Here is a 12,620-nt window from a genome sequence, read left to right as displayed (position 1 = left end):
TTTTCTAAATTACCTTTAGCTATCTTACTCAGCTCTAAGATGTTTACAGGTGTTCAGCCAACTTTGTTTTATAGTTCTGCCTTACGTATTTGCTTTTAAGTTGGCATCAGTCAAAAAGCTGTATGCCCAGAGCTCCTCACTGTTGCACATTCATGTAACGTCAATAAAATGATGTTATGTTAACCTGTGGCTTGTTCTACTTCTCTGCATTTCCAGTCAGCATCTCTAAGAGGAGGGGAACAGCACTAAAACTTGACAAGACACAGGTTCGAGAACTTGGCTTCATCATGATTCTCCTTTGACATTGAACAAATTGCTTATATTTCAGTGTTTGTGTTGTGGATAATTGCACTGTGGAGTAGTCAGCTGCTATGAAAGCAAGGGGGTATTGTGGGAGACATGGCGCTTCTGTTCCTCCTGTGCCAAGCAGGCAAGTTTGTAGAGCAGGATGCAGAAGACACAGTGCAGACTGTCTTCTGTACATCACCCGTGTTCCCCTTTGCTGTTGATCAGCTACAAAACAGCTTTCAATATGGAAAATAATTATTTTGCAGCTGGGTACAACCTAGCTGGGAGTCAGTGCTGCAGATCCAGGCTGCTCTTGAAGCCCCGTGCACACCTTGTGCAGGCACAAATCCAGGCTTGGTCCTTACCCCTGTTAGGGAAGTTTCTTTTCCCTAGGTTTCCCATAGCAGAGACTCAGGTGTGGATTACAGAAGCTCTTCTTAAATAAAGAGCTTATTTGCAAGGTAAGTGAGTCATTTGGGGCCAAGTGCAAAATCAGAGCCTGGCATCTCCCTGTTCTTCATTGGATCTCTTCATTTTTGTCAGGCAGGCTGTCAAATTTCTGACCTTTAGCTGCTATTTTGCACCTGCAGAAAATAAGTTCTCAGCAACAGCCAAAACTTTCTTCTATTAGGTGCTGTTCTGCTCCTTGACTTATCTCCAGGGACAAAGCTCCCCTTATCTTCTAGCTTGAGGACTCTGAGGCCTTTTTTACCTAACAGAGCAGAAACTTCAAACGTTTACAACTTGCAGAAATTACACTAAGGAAACTTATGCTAAGCAAATTCTAGATTAGCAGTTCCTAAAGAAATTATATAAGAATCAGTATACCAAATCATTCAATAGGGTAAGGCAGACTATTCCATAATACCCCTGCCATCTGCACTGCTCAGTGTCCAAGAGCTTTGTAACAGCAGCCATAGCGCTTGCTTGACCTCTCTGATCCACTGAATCAAGGCGCTATTCATCTGTGTGAGCAAGTGACTGATCAACCCTGCTGTGGTTGCCACAGCATCTTCTGAAGGAGCAGAAATGGTGACCGACACCTGTGGCCTCGGCTGGGGCCATCAGTTACTTCAGTGAACAGCAACACCTGGGGCAGCTCTGAGGTCGGGGTAACTCTGGGGATGTATTGGTGTAAGTTCTACTAAAACCATAGTGTGCAGACACTTTGGCAAGGTTTCAGGTTTTCCTTTGTGTATAAGCAGTGGTCTCTATTAACCATAGAATGATTTTGGTTTGGAGACACCCTCAGGATCATCAGGCCCAACCATAACATAACTCTGGCACTAAACCATGTCCCTAAGAACCTCATCTAAACGCCTTTTAAACACCTCCAGGGATGGTGACTCCACCACTGCCCTGGGCAGCCTGTTCCAATGCCTGACAACCCTTTCCATGAAGAATTTTTTTCCTGATCTCCAATCTAAACCTCCCCTGGCGCAACTTGAGGTCATTTTGTCCTATCACTTGCTACTTGAGAGATGAGACCAACCCCCTCCATGCTACAACCTCCTTTCAGGTAGTTGCAGACAGCAATAAGGTCTCCCCTCAGCCTCCTTTTCTCCAGGCTGAACAGCCCCAGTTCCCTAAACTGCTCCTCACAAGACTTGTGCTCCAAACCCCTCACCAGCTTCGTTGCCCTTCTCTGAACTCTCTCCAGCACCTCAGTGACTTTCCTACAGTGAGGAGCAGAAAACAGAACTCCGGATTCGATTAATTACCAGTGCTTCCTACCCGAGGTGAGTACGAGTGTTAATCGCCGCGCAGAGACTGGGAAATCCCCAGTAACCCTTCGCTCTCAGCGGGCCCCCCTCTGCCGTCCGGGAAGCTGAGAAGCCAGCAGGCAGGACCAGGCGTTAGGCGCTTGCACAGGCTGCCACAGGGCCTATGGCTACCAGCCTCAGCCCTGAGGGCGGTGCCAGAGTTTGGCTCCGCCCAAAAGGGGCGGGATCGCCCGTGCTTGGCGCTAACAGGCAGGCAGCAGCAAATGCGTCTTTTCTTTTCCCGCTCCCGGAAGCGGAGGCGCGAGCGTGGGGCAAGCTTCCGGCGGCCGTTGCCAGGGTGACGCGGTTACCAGGGAGGCCGCGCCGGGCCCGCAGCCGTGAGGAGCGGTGAGGGTCGGCCCTCCGCGCCCGGCGATCCTCCAGGATGTTAATCTACCTGTATAAGAAGGTGCTCCTGGGAGATGGAGGAAAGTCGGGGTGGCGGGGGACAGGCAGCCCTTGGGGCAGGGGAGGGCAGAGGCCTCGGGGCGCTGAGGGGACTCTCGGGCTGGATTTAGTGGTGCGGCCGTGGGCTTGGGCCCTGCCCGGAGTGCTGCCCTGGCCGTTCCTGCCTGTGCCCTCTCGGCCTGAGCTTGAGGGTTTGGGTTTCCTTCGGCCTTCAGCTGTGTCCTCAGCCACTGCTCCCCCAGGAGAGTCTGGACGTGGCCCTTCAGCTGGAGACCAACTCGCAGCAAAGACCTGCACACTGTGTGATTCCTCTCACCTGTTTTGTTGCTCATGTCACCTTCTTTGTGCATTTTTGAAGATGTCCTGTTATTATTATTTACCGCATATATATTAGTTTCCCTTTCTCAAGTGCTGTAGTGAAGTTTCACTACAGCTTGTAATGCTAATTGTCTTCTGTGTCTTTTTTCATGTACTGACCTGTTAATAGAAATTAGTTTATTTTGTTTCCTAGCACAGTAGAGATACAAAATATTTCTTTTTCAGATTGCAATTCCTGGTAACGTTCGATTAAGATCTATTGCCTGGAGTAAGGACCAAGGTTTCATAGCCTGTGGTGGGGACGATGGGTTACTGAAAGTTTTAAAATTAGAAACACAGACAGGTAAATGAATTTTTTTTTTTTTTTCATTTTAAGAACAAAATCCACCACACTTGAGAATTCTGAAAGCATAACTCCTTCTGCAAGTTACTTGACAATATTGCTAATGTTTTCAGTCTGTACATATTTGTGTATTTGCATAAACATCAAATATGCTCTCACTTCTTTTTTTTTTAATGCTCTTTTCCTCCAGCTTCTCTTATGTGGCACACGTGGAATTTATCTACTTATTATCTGCTGAAGTTCTCTTTGTATTTTTTTGGGGGCATACGTTTCATTGTTGTTCTTTTTGTGTAGGCTTCCAGTTTATTTTGGAACTTATTTCGTTATTTCTTGATTTTGTTTGGATGTTGTCTACCGTCTTAATAATTCTAGGGAGAAAGCTGTGTAACTTTGTTTTTAATGAATAGGTTTCAAGAAAAGGAAAATCTAACATGTTTTTAAAATCTTTCAAACCTTTTTTATTATAACAATGTGATACCCATGATTTTTGCTGTTGTGAGGTTTTTTGTTTGTTTCATTGGTTTTTTTTTCCTGAAAAACTGCTAGACCATAAAGATTATATGAATTTGGATGCCAGAGACAATGCAAACACATTGAACTGAGGGGTGGAAAATTCATCCTGCGGTTATACTTTACATACTTTTAGGTGAATAATTTGATGTATTGAAACAGTGATTAGAGCTGCAGTATTGATAGAGACGTAGTAATATGTATACTTTATTAGGTTTATTTTATAGCTATTTTTGTTATTTTTAGATGAAGCAAAAATAAAGGGAATTACAGCTCCTAGCAATCTTTCTGTGAATCAGCATCTTGACGGTCATAGTGGTAAGTATCATTGGTCATTTAATGAACATTTAATTAGAATTTAAAAAATACAAGATTTTATGAAGGTGATGGTGTAATTTTTCTATAACTTTTTGTTATGAGCCTGAAATAAAGATTATCAGTATATAAAGATTATCAAGTATATAACAGCTTGACTATCTATTTTTACCAAGTTAGCTGATGAAAGACCTACAGTCACTCTTTTATATCTGTGAGTGAATAATTGGGTGGAGAATCAAACAGATATGGCCTTATCTCAGTTCTCCTGGCTGATACTGTGTGTGTGACTCAGAATGCATGCTGCCCAAACCAAGCTCTGCTCTACTTGTTACAGTTTAGAGTTTGCTTATGGTTTTTGCAAGGTTGAGTCTGTGAACTTTGACATTACTACCTCACTTGTGTTTTGTATTATCCAGGCTTTGCTTTTTCCAAATTATTTGGTCCGCATTGATTATCCTGAGAAGGAAGTATTGATTTCTATTTAACTGGATGCTGCTTTTTCTCTCCTCTCTCCTCCTCTCCTCTTTCCTTTCATCATGCAGTGCTTCTGGTATAGTACTTGTTAACTCTGACTTCAGAATGGTTAGTCTGGACATTCTAATCAGTTGTGTGGGACTGGGATATATTTTTAGGTATTTATATAAAATATCATAATACATTTGCTCCCACACATTTGTTCACATACCACCTTGGTAGATGACAGATAAAGAATTCTTTATAGCAGAAGGGAAAAACTAAGCTGATGGGCAGTTGATGCTGGAATTGCTGAGTTAACCAAACAATGGTGTTCTACTGTGTTTAAAAAAAGAAAAGGAGAACAATTTTATTTTACATTGTATTTATAAAGTTTTAAACTCAGTGTGATAAGCTAAAATGAGAAACGCGACTGAAAGCTTTCTTAAGCATTTTTTTCTGGTGACACATAAGTGGATAAGACTTTATTGGCAAATTACAGAATGTGTACTAAGTAGACTGCAGTATAGTATACAGACAAAGTTTAGAGAGGTTAGAAAACAGGCTATAAAAGGATAGTCTGTGAAAGTAAAAATTGAATGCAGGGAAATTAGACAGTGAGGAATTAAACTCTTGTGTGAGAAATGTTTATCATCTGTGTACAGTGGGGTATGAAGAGGATGCTAAAATCCTTACATTATTTGAAGAAAGGGTCTTTTCATGAGGATTTGCAGTTGAAACCTGCCAACAGCCACATTATTTTAGGAGTCTAGATAAATATGACTGAAAGAATGAATCGTGAGGAATTGAGATAGTGGATATTTTGAATGAATGTCTGCAATTCTGAAAAAAAGATTATTGTTGCCTTAAATATCCCTGACATTTGGGATATCTTCAGTTGCATTTGTTGATAAAGTTTGTGACTGAAATGCTGAAAAATGGAAAGAATACAGAGGAAAAGGATGACTAGCGGCAAGGGCATGAAAGAGTGTGATGCTTGAAGTGGCCAAGTTCATATTCAGTGTTGAACTGAGGAAATAAGATGCTGCTTAGAAATGGTTTGAAGATGATTCAAGTCAAGTCAAATATTTATGAGTAGGATCCCACATGAGACTTGAAGGTCCGAAGGAATTGTGTGTAGAGTGCTTTTTTGGGTAATTGTGAGGGAGATTTTGTTTTAAAAGTGCAACGCTACTGAGGATCAAACTACTAAGAAGAAGAAAATGCAAAACTTCTTGGGACAGTAAATTTTTGTCAGCTTCCAAGGCTAACATGTCAGAGGCGGTGAGAAACTGTAATACTGTGATTTGAGTTTTGTGTATTGAAGCAGTATTTGGAGAGGATGTTACTCAAGCGGGTGATTTCAGAAGCAAGAGGAGCTGTTCAGCAGAATTTTGAAAGAGGAAATGAGTGATACTGAAGGAATACCTAATATGAAATCAAAGTCAGCAGTGCATATTTCTGAAAAGCTCCAGGTTAATTAAGTTGGAAGTGGTGGTTTTTATTAACTTGTCTAAATAATGTAAATTAAAAAAAATGTGTATAATTTTCTAGGTTCTGTGAAAGTGGTGGCGTGGAATGAACAGTATCAAAAACTGACGACCAGTGATGAAAATGGACTCATCATTGTGTGGCTGCTGTATAAAGGTATTCTACAGGACAAATTAGAAATGGAATAATATCCCATGTTATGAGAAATGTTATTTCTTTTTTTCCCCAGCAATTTTTACAATTCTTCAGTCTTCCATAAAGCTCAAAATAGATTTAAAACAATTTCCAAGATTTTATTGTAATGCTTGCCTACATATTCTGACTGGAGAGAAATAGAAAAAGGCATTTATCCTGCAGAACTACCATGGGAAAAGATATCAGTGCTTAGCCATATACTTGGTGAACTACTCTGAATTTCTTATTTTCTTATCATTGTTACTTTATTCTCTTGGAGGAAAATAGTATGTTGAAAGAAAAAAAAACGAAGCAGTGTTTCTTTGTGTAGGTTCTGTCCTGGGTATCATTGTAATATTTAAATAGTTCTGCAAAGTACATCAAACACAGACATATTGATAGAACTACAAGAACTTAGCAACCTTGCTTAGAACACCAGTTAAATACTTTCATAAAAACAAATTTTTAAAATGTTTAATTAAGGCAGTGAACTAGTATGATGAACCAGTGTATTGTTGTAATTGGCTTTTGCTGTTCGTGATCTTTTCACATGTACATGTACTTCCAAATTCATTTGGAAACCAGTAAACCTCTCAGTCAAATTAACCACTGTCCAACACATGTGGGAAAGAAAAACAAAATAAAGCATTTTCTTTTTGTCTTGGGGATTCTTATTTAATGAAAAATGGAAACAAAATCTGAACTCAGCTTCTTATTTCAGGAATAAAGAATATAACTTGGTGAGTCTTTCTGCCTGATATGTGGTGGCTACTATCACATAAATCATCTCTTAGTTTTGGAAAAGAACCAGAAAATTACTTAATACATATTAATATCAAAGATGATTGTTCCCTCTATTTATGTTTCCTAGTGTTTTCTTGTAATTTCTGAAATTGCATAAGCACAGATCTCTTCCTTTAGGGCCCTTCTTGGACTTTGGCTCCCTTCTCCTTTTCCTCATTAGTCAGGTTCTTTTGGAAATAAGTAGCTCACGTCTGAACACCGTGTTACACAATAATTATGTCTGAGTAGTCTGGGGGACACTATAGCGTAATCTTGTTAGAGTTTTACTGAAAAGGCAAAACAACTTTGTGTTTAATTCCTTTCCAAAACTTAACTGCTTCTGTAGCTTTTTGTTGTATATTATGTTGTAGAGTCATGTGTAACCTACTGTTTCATCTTTAGTTACCAGTGGACTATTCTCAGATTTCTGCATTTAATTGAACACCTAATTTGATTGCTTGGTAATTTTTATAAACATTTTATTTTGTTTTGTTTTATTTTGTTTTGTTTTATTTTGTTTTATTTTGTTCTTTTTTACAACTTCAGAAATTCATATTGCTAGGAAATGTCATTATTATCCTATTTGCAGATAATTTTACTATTTGAATTCAGTGTCTTGCATGTACCTTGTATCCACTAGAAGTTTATCAAATCAGAATATAACTCAGATTTCATTCACTACCAATAGGTGCTTGGTATGAAGAGATGATTAACAACAGAAATAAATCTGTTGTTCGAAGCATAAGCTGGAATGCTGATGGACAAAAGATTTGTATTGTATATGAAGATGGAGCTGTGATTGTTGGATCAGTGGAAGGTGAAATTTAAGCTCTACTAATTGTTGTATTAGATAGCTTTTGTTTTCAGTATTAAGTACATAGTGGCTCTGTTTCTCTAGATAAATACAATTAATAGTTATTTTCTAATTGTTGTTTTGACTTTCTTTGGCTGGTTTTGTTTTCACATTGGTAACTTGCATCCTATTTTAAATGTTGTGGTATGTTTATTAAGTTAAATCAATATTCTGTTACAGGCAATCGCATTTGGGGAAAAGACTTGAAAGGTATCCACCTGTGCCACGTGGCCTGGTCCTCTGATAGCAAAGTTTTACTTTTTGGGATAGCAAATGGAGACATTCACATTTATGACAGTCAAGGAAATTTTATTGTAAGTTCATGGTGGTATAATAAAGGTATTAACTTCAACAGGCATGAAAACTTACTTCCTCTTAATTCATTTCTTGTTTGTTTGTTTCATTGGTGGATTTCAGTACTGAGAACTGGACAAGGTCTTGTACACAAAGTTTGTATTCAAGATTTATACAACTGCAGCTTTCTAATGTAAATATTTATTTCTTTGTAGCTGACGGAATATCACATCAACTAATACCTTTTTGCCTTGCAATAGTTATTGAAAATGTATGAATATTTATGGTAGCACTAGTTGAGCCCTCCTTGTTGTGATCCAGGTGCACTCTTATCTTTCAGAAAAAGCTCTTATCTGTGTTACCAGATGTACAGGGCTAATAGTTACAGAAGTAAACTTATTTAAATAGTATTCTAATTTGAACACTTATTTTTTCAAATTACTTTTATATATTATTCTAGAGACTTTTATCAATAAAAAACAGACAAAGGGTTTCTTTTTTAAAAAAATCTCATGGCCAGGAGTGGTCTGAACTTATTTTCATTTTTTGCAAAGTTTCAGTAAGGTTCCTTGTGTGTGTTCTTTGTTTTTAAGTTACTTTTCAAAGAATGAAGATGCCAACATTAAAGTACTTCTGTGTAATTAAGATATATGTTTACATATGTCTCATCCGTCTTTGAATAAGGAAGTTTTTCAAACTCTTAAAATTTTTCTTGGCTCAGGAAAAAAAAATGCATAGACATCTGGTCTTTTGCAAGGTATCAGTAGGAATCTAAATTGTTCTTCTAAATAGCATGTTGTGTATGACTTTAAATAATTAACCCTTCTTGTCTAGGTGAAAATGAAAGTGAGTTGTTTGGTTAATGCAACCGGACCATTCGAGATTGCTGGGATACATTGGTATCATGGCACAGAAGGTTATGTTGAACCAGATTGTCCTTGTCTTGCTGTCTGTTACCAGAATGGAAGATGCCAGATAATGAGAGATGAGAATGACCAGAGTAAGTACAATATGAGGGCTGCTTGTTACTGAGCTACTCTCAACCCAAAATGTGTACTCATGTTTATATTCTTTATGTTTATTCCTTAAAAACTAGATCCTGTTTTGATTGACACTGGTATGAGTGTAGTATGTATTCAGTGGAACCATTGTGGAAGTGTGTTGGCGGTGGCAGGCTCCATAAAAGCAACTCCTCAAGATGTAAACATTGTGCAGTTCTATACTCCCTTTGGTGAGGTAAAAATGTTTAATATACTAAATAACTTAAATGTTTTTTTATCTCGGTATGTTTTGTTTACATGGTCATTACTGGTGGAATTTGGATGCCAAAATGTAGGTGTTTAGTGTGTTTAATGTGCTCTAAGGTATCTAGGATATCCACCTGAATCTGGAAAGATGACACAGGACCAGGTTTCCTTCCAGAACAGCAAGTTAGTGCCCAGCTTGAAAAACTGAGTGCATCTCATAAAACACTAAATAATGAGATATGCCTAGTGTCTAACTTTGAACACCTAACTCAGATACCTGAGTTCAGACTGTAGTTAATGAGCAATCTGGAATGTTTAGGCAGCAGTTAAGATACTGACTTAACATTTGGGTATCAAATCGGGAAGTACTTGTCTCTGTCCACTGGCTGTGTAGGAGACACAGGAATCTCTAGATTAGGAGTTTAAAATAAGGCAGTGAATGCTGCTCTCTATTTTTATGGAGTCAGTAAAACTAAGAAAACGGCATCTGGTATCAATAAAAGCAATGGCTCAGAAACCTCTGAAAAGGTAAGCTGTTTCTAATCTTTGTTTGTCTGTTGGGGATAGATATTGTTTTGAACTTTTTTTGTTGCACTTCCTGTCTTTTTTACAAGATGTTAAATATTCAGCAGTTGACAGGCAACTTTCCTTTATATTTTTGTTCATTGTGCTACTCGTGCCTTACAAAATAATTTTGGGTAATTTCATTTCCTTACCAGTAATGTATCTGGGAATCTGTAAATTAATGTTGAGTATCAGCGTGAGGAAGTTTGTTTCTTGTACAGAGGAAGTCACCAGTCCTGAGGTAACTGTGGTAATGACAGAGCTGTGAGCTGTGCTGGGAAATGGGTTCAGATCCAGGGTCATCTCTGGGGGTTTCCTTAGTTGGAAGCATTAAATGGAACCAAAGGTTTTGACAGTTATGTTGTTACATCTCTGATGTCCTTCAGATTAACTGAAGCAAGTGTTCCAGATTCTGTATCTAGTGTTTAGAAGTAAATTCTTTAGATTTTTAGAATTGCTTTGTACTATTTCTGGTATTTACGTACTGACTTAACTTTCCGAAAGATGCTATCTTCGGTGAAGAATGTGTGATGAGTATTTGGATTTAGTATTTGCATCTGATCAAAGACATGTAATAGGTACTAAACTGTTGAAGTTCATTGATAACAGTTTGTTTTGGCACGAAGGTATGCCCTCAAAAGGAAAGCTGGATCTAAGCATGAGTGTTCTGCTCAGTAAAATGTTTTATTATTTAAAAGCCTAAGATTATGCTAAATCTTACAGTAAATAGTAGATGAATATATCATTTATTACATACATCTGTATTATTTGCAAACAAAAAGCTTCCCACAAAAAAGTGCTCCGTGGGACTAAGTTTAAAATTTTTGAAAACATTTTATTTCAATTGTTTCCTTCATGCAACTTCAAATTCTACAGCAAAATAAAGGTATAAAAAAGAAGGAAAGTGTATTTCTTTGCTAGCTCTTGAATTGTAAAGGGATATCTAACTGCCTTCCTTAGACTTTTTTTGAAAGGGAATAGAGCAAAGGAGAAAGTCCATTGCCCCACTGCAAATGCTTTGCCTCTGCAGCTATTTCTTATGCACTTTTGACGTAGATGAGCTATATGTCTTCATTTGTTTAAACTATCAGCTGTAGTTTTAAGGGTGTTATACATCAACTGACTGATATACTTCCAGCATAAGTGAAACTTCTGAGGCATGTCAGGTGTCAGTACGGTTGTAGTGTTTATTTTAGTAGTGACTGAATTTATAAAGGTGATTCGATTTACCAACTGAAGGAAAAAAATGTTTATGCTGTCATTCTGCATCTGTTATTTATTTCTGTATGTTTCAACTATCACTGGGTCCTGTTTTTCTTTCTCTCTGACAAAAAAAGAATTGAGGCAAAATAACACTTTATGGTAATCCATGTTAAATATCTCATTCATATGCGTATTGTAATTTGGGAGGCATCATGGTGTAAAGAAGATTTATGTTTGGTTTTCATCAGTTATCAAAACCATTGTTATGTATTTTAGAGTAGTTTTCCTATGATAAATTCAGAATATTTGTCTTTCCTTTTTTTTTAAACAAGCATTTGCGCACACTGAAAGTTCCTGGTAAACAGATATCAGCCTTGTCTTGGGAGGGAAGTGGACTGAAAATTGCATTAGCTGTCGATTCTTACATATATTTTGCAAACATTCGTCCAGATTACAAGGTATGTAGTAATGTGGCACCATAGCAATAATTTTCCTGTTATTTACTCTCTTTCTGGATGGGTAGAAAAAGCAGCTTTCTCTAATATATAAATCAATGCTTAACTTATGATTATTGCTTGAGCAACACTACTGACTTGAAGTTTTAGTGGAATGTGTTTGTCTTGCTGATGGAATGAATTAGCCATTGCTTTTGTGATGATTTTGTGATTTTATTTTCATTATAAGGAAATATTCTTCGTTAATATTAACAGAATTGGGCATGATTCTAAATTTGGTAGTAATTAGAGCTGTCATGTTGTCACGCAACATGGACTCCAGTGTTTGCATTGCTGTTTGGTTAAACTGAGTGGACTGAGACAATGGCACTTATTTGAGCCTTAATTTTGCTGTCATTTTTTTTGGTGGTGAACTACGAGTTTGAACAAGGAAAGTTGTATAGAAAACTGAACAGTAGAAATGAACGCAACCTGATAAGTGTACTTTCTGCTTGTATTTGAATTTCCAATGCACTTCTTACAAGTGTGTATTCAGCTAATTTTAAATAATGTTTATATCTTGCCTACCATATGGGGGAGAGTTTGTCTGTTTTTAAAGAATTAGGACTATTTCACTTAAATTCGCAGTTTAACAAAAATAGTGATTACTGCCCAGTCTACAGTATTGTGTACTTTTTTTTTCCCCCAACACAAGATATGTTTTTTAATCATCAGTGTGTAACCACTCTGATTAAAGAGACAGAGAGTATAATGTCAGGAACATGCTGCAGTTATGCTGAAATGTATTGTTCCACTCATTTGTGAAAAATCATTGGTCAGGGAGTTATAAACACAAGTTCGCTAGGAAGCAAACTCAAATAGTTTGTTGTAAATCTGCTGGAAAAGACTTTGGAAATTTGAGCCGAAAATTAATCTTGCAGGAAATGCTACCTAATGTTTATTCTGGGAAATGTGTAACAGCTGGAACACAGGCCTATTGCTTTTCCTTAAACTCATCAGTATCTAAGAGACTGTGTGTATTTCAAGATCTGGCACAGTTTGCAAATGAATAATATTTTTGAAACCTTAGTTTTAGAAACTGCATGTGTAAGCTCTGTCTTTTTTTCCTTTTACATATTTAAAGTGGAAAAGGATGTGGTCAAATTAATTTATTTC

General features: G+C 37.6%; 1 protein-coding gene across 1 annotated transcript in view; it reads left to right on the top strand.

The window, feature by feature from the left end:
• Window positions 1–2,175: 2,175 nt before the first annotated feature.
• WDR35 (WD repeat domain 35) overlaps window positions 2,176–12,620 on the top strand; it is a 45,162-nt gene continuing 34,717 nt past the window's right edge. The window contains exons 1-9 of the mRNA XM_071807285.1: window positions 2,176–2,349; window positions 3,003–3,120; window positions 3,877–3,948; window positions 5,956–6,048; window positions 7,538–7,666; window positions 7,883–8,016; window positions 8,831–8,996; window positions 9,093–9,232; window positions 11,343–11,468. Coding sequence (XP_071663386.1) covers window positions 2,176–2,349; window positions 3,003–3,120; window positions 3,877–3,948; window positions 5,956–6,048; window positions 7,538–7,666; window positions 7,883–8,016; window positions 8,831–8,996; window positions 9,093–9,232; window positions 11,343–11,468 — 1,152 coding nt within the window. The remainder of the gene's footprint in view (window positions 2,350–3,002; window positions 3,121–3,876; window positions 3,949–5,955; window positions 6,049–7,537; window positions 7,667–7,882; window positions 8,017–8,830; window positions 8,997–9,092; window positions 9,233–11,342; window positions 11,469–12,620) is intronic.

This window comes from Patagioenas fasciata, chromosome 3, assembly GCF_037038585.1.
Source record: "Patagioenas fasciata isolate bPatFas1 chromosome 3, bPatFas1.hap1, whole genome shotgun sequence".
NCBI lineage: Eukaryota > Metazoa > Chordata > Aves > Columbiformes > Columbidae > Patagioenas > Patagioenas fasciata.
This window is presented reverse-complemented; position numbering and strand designations above follow the sequence as displayed.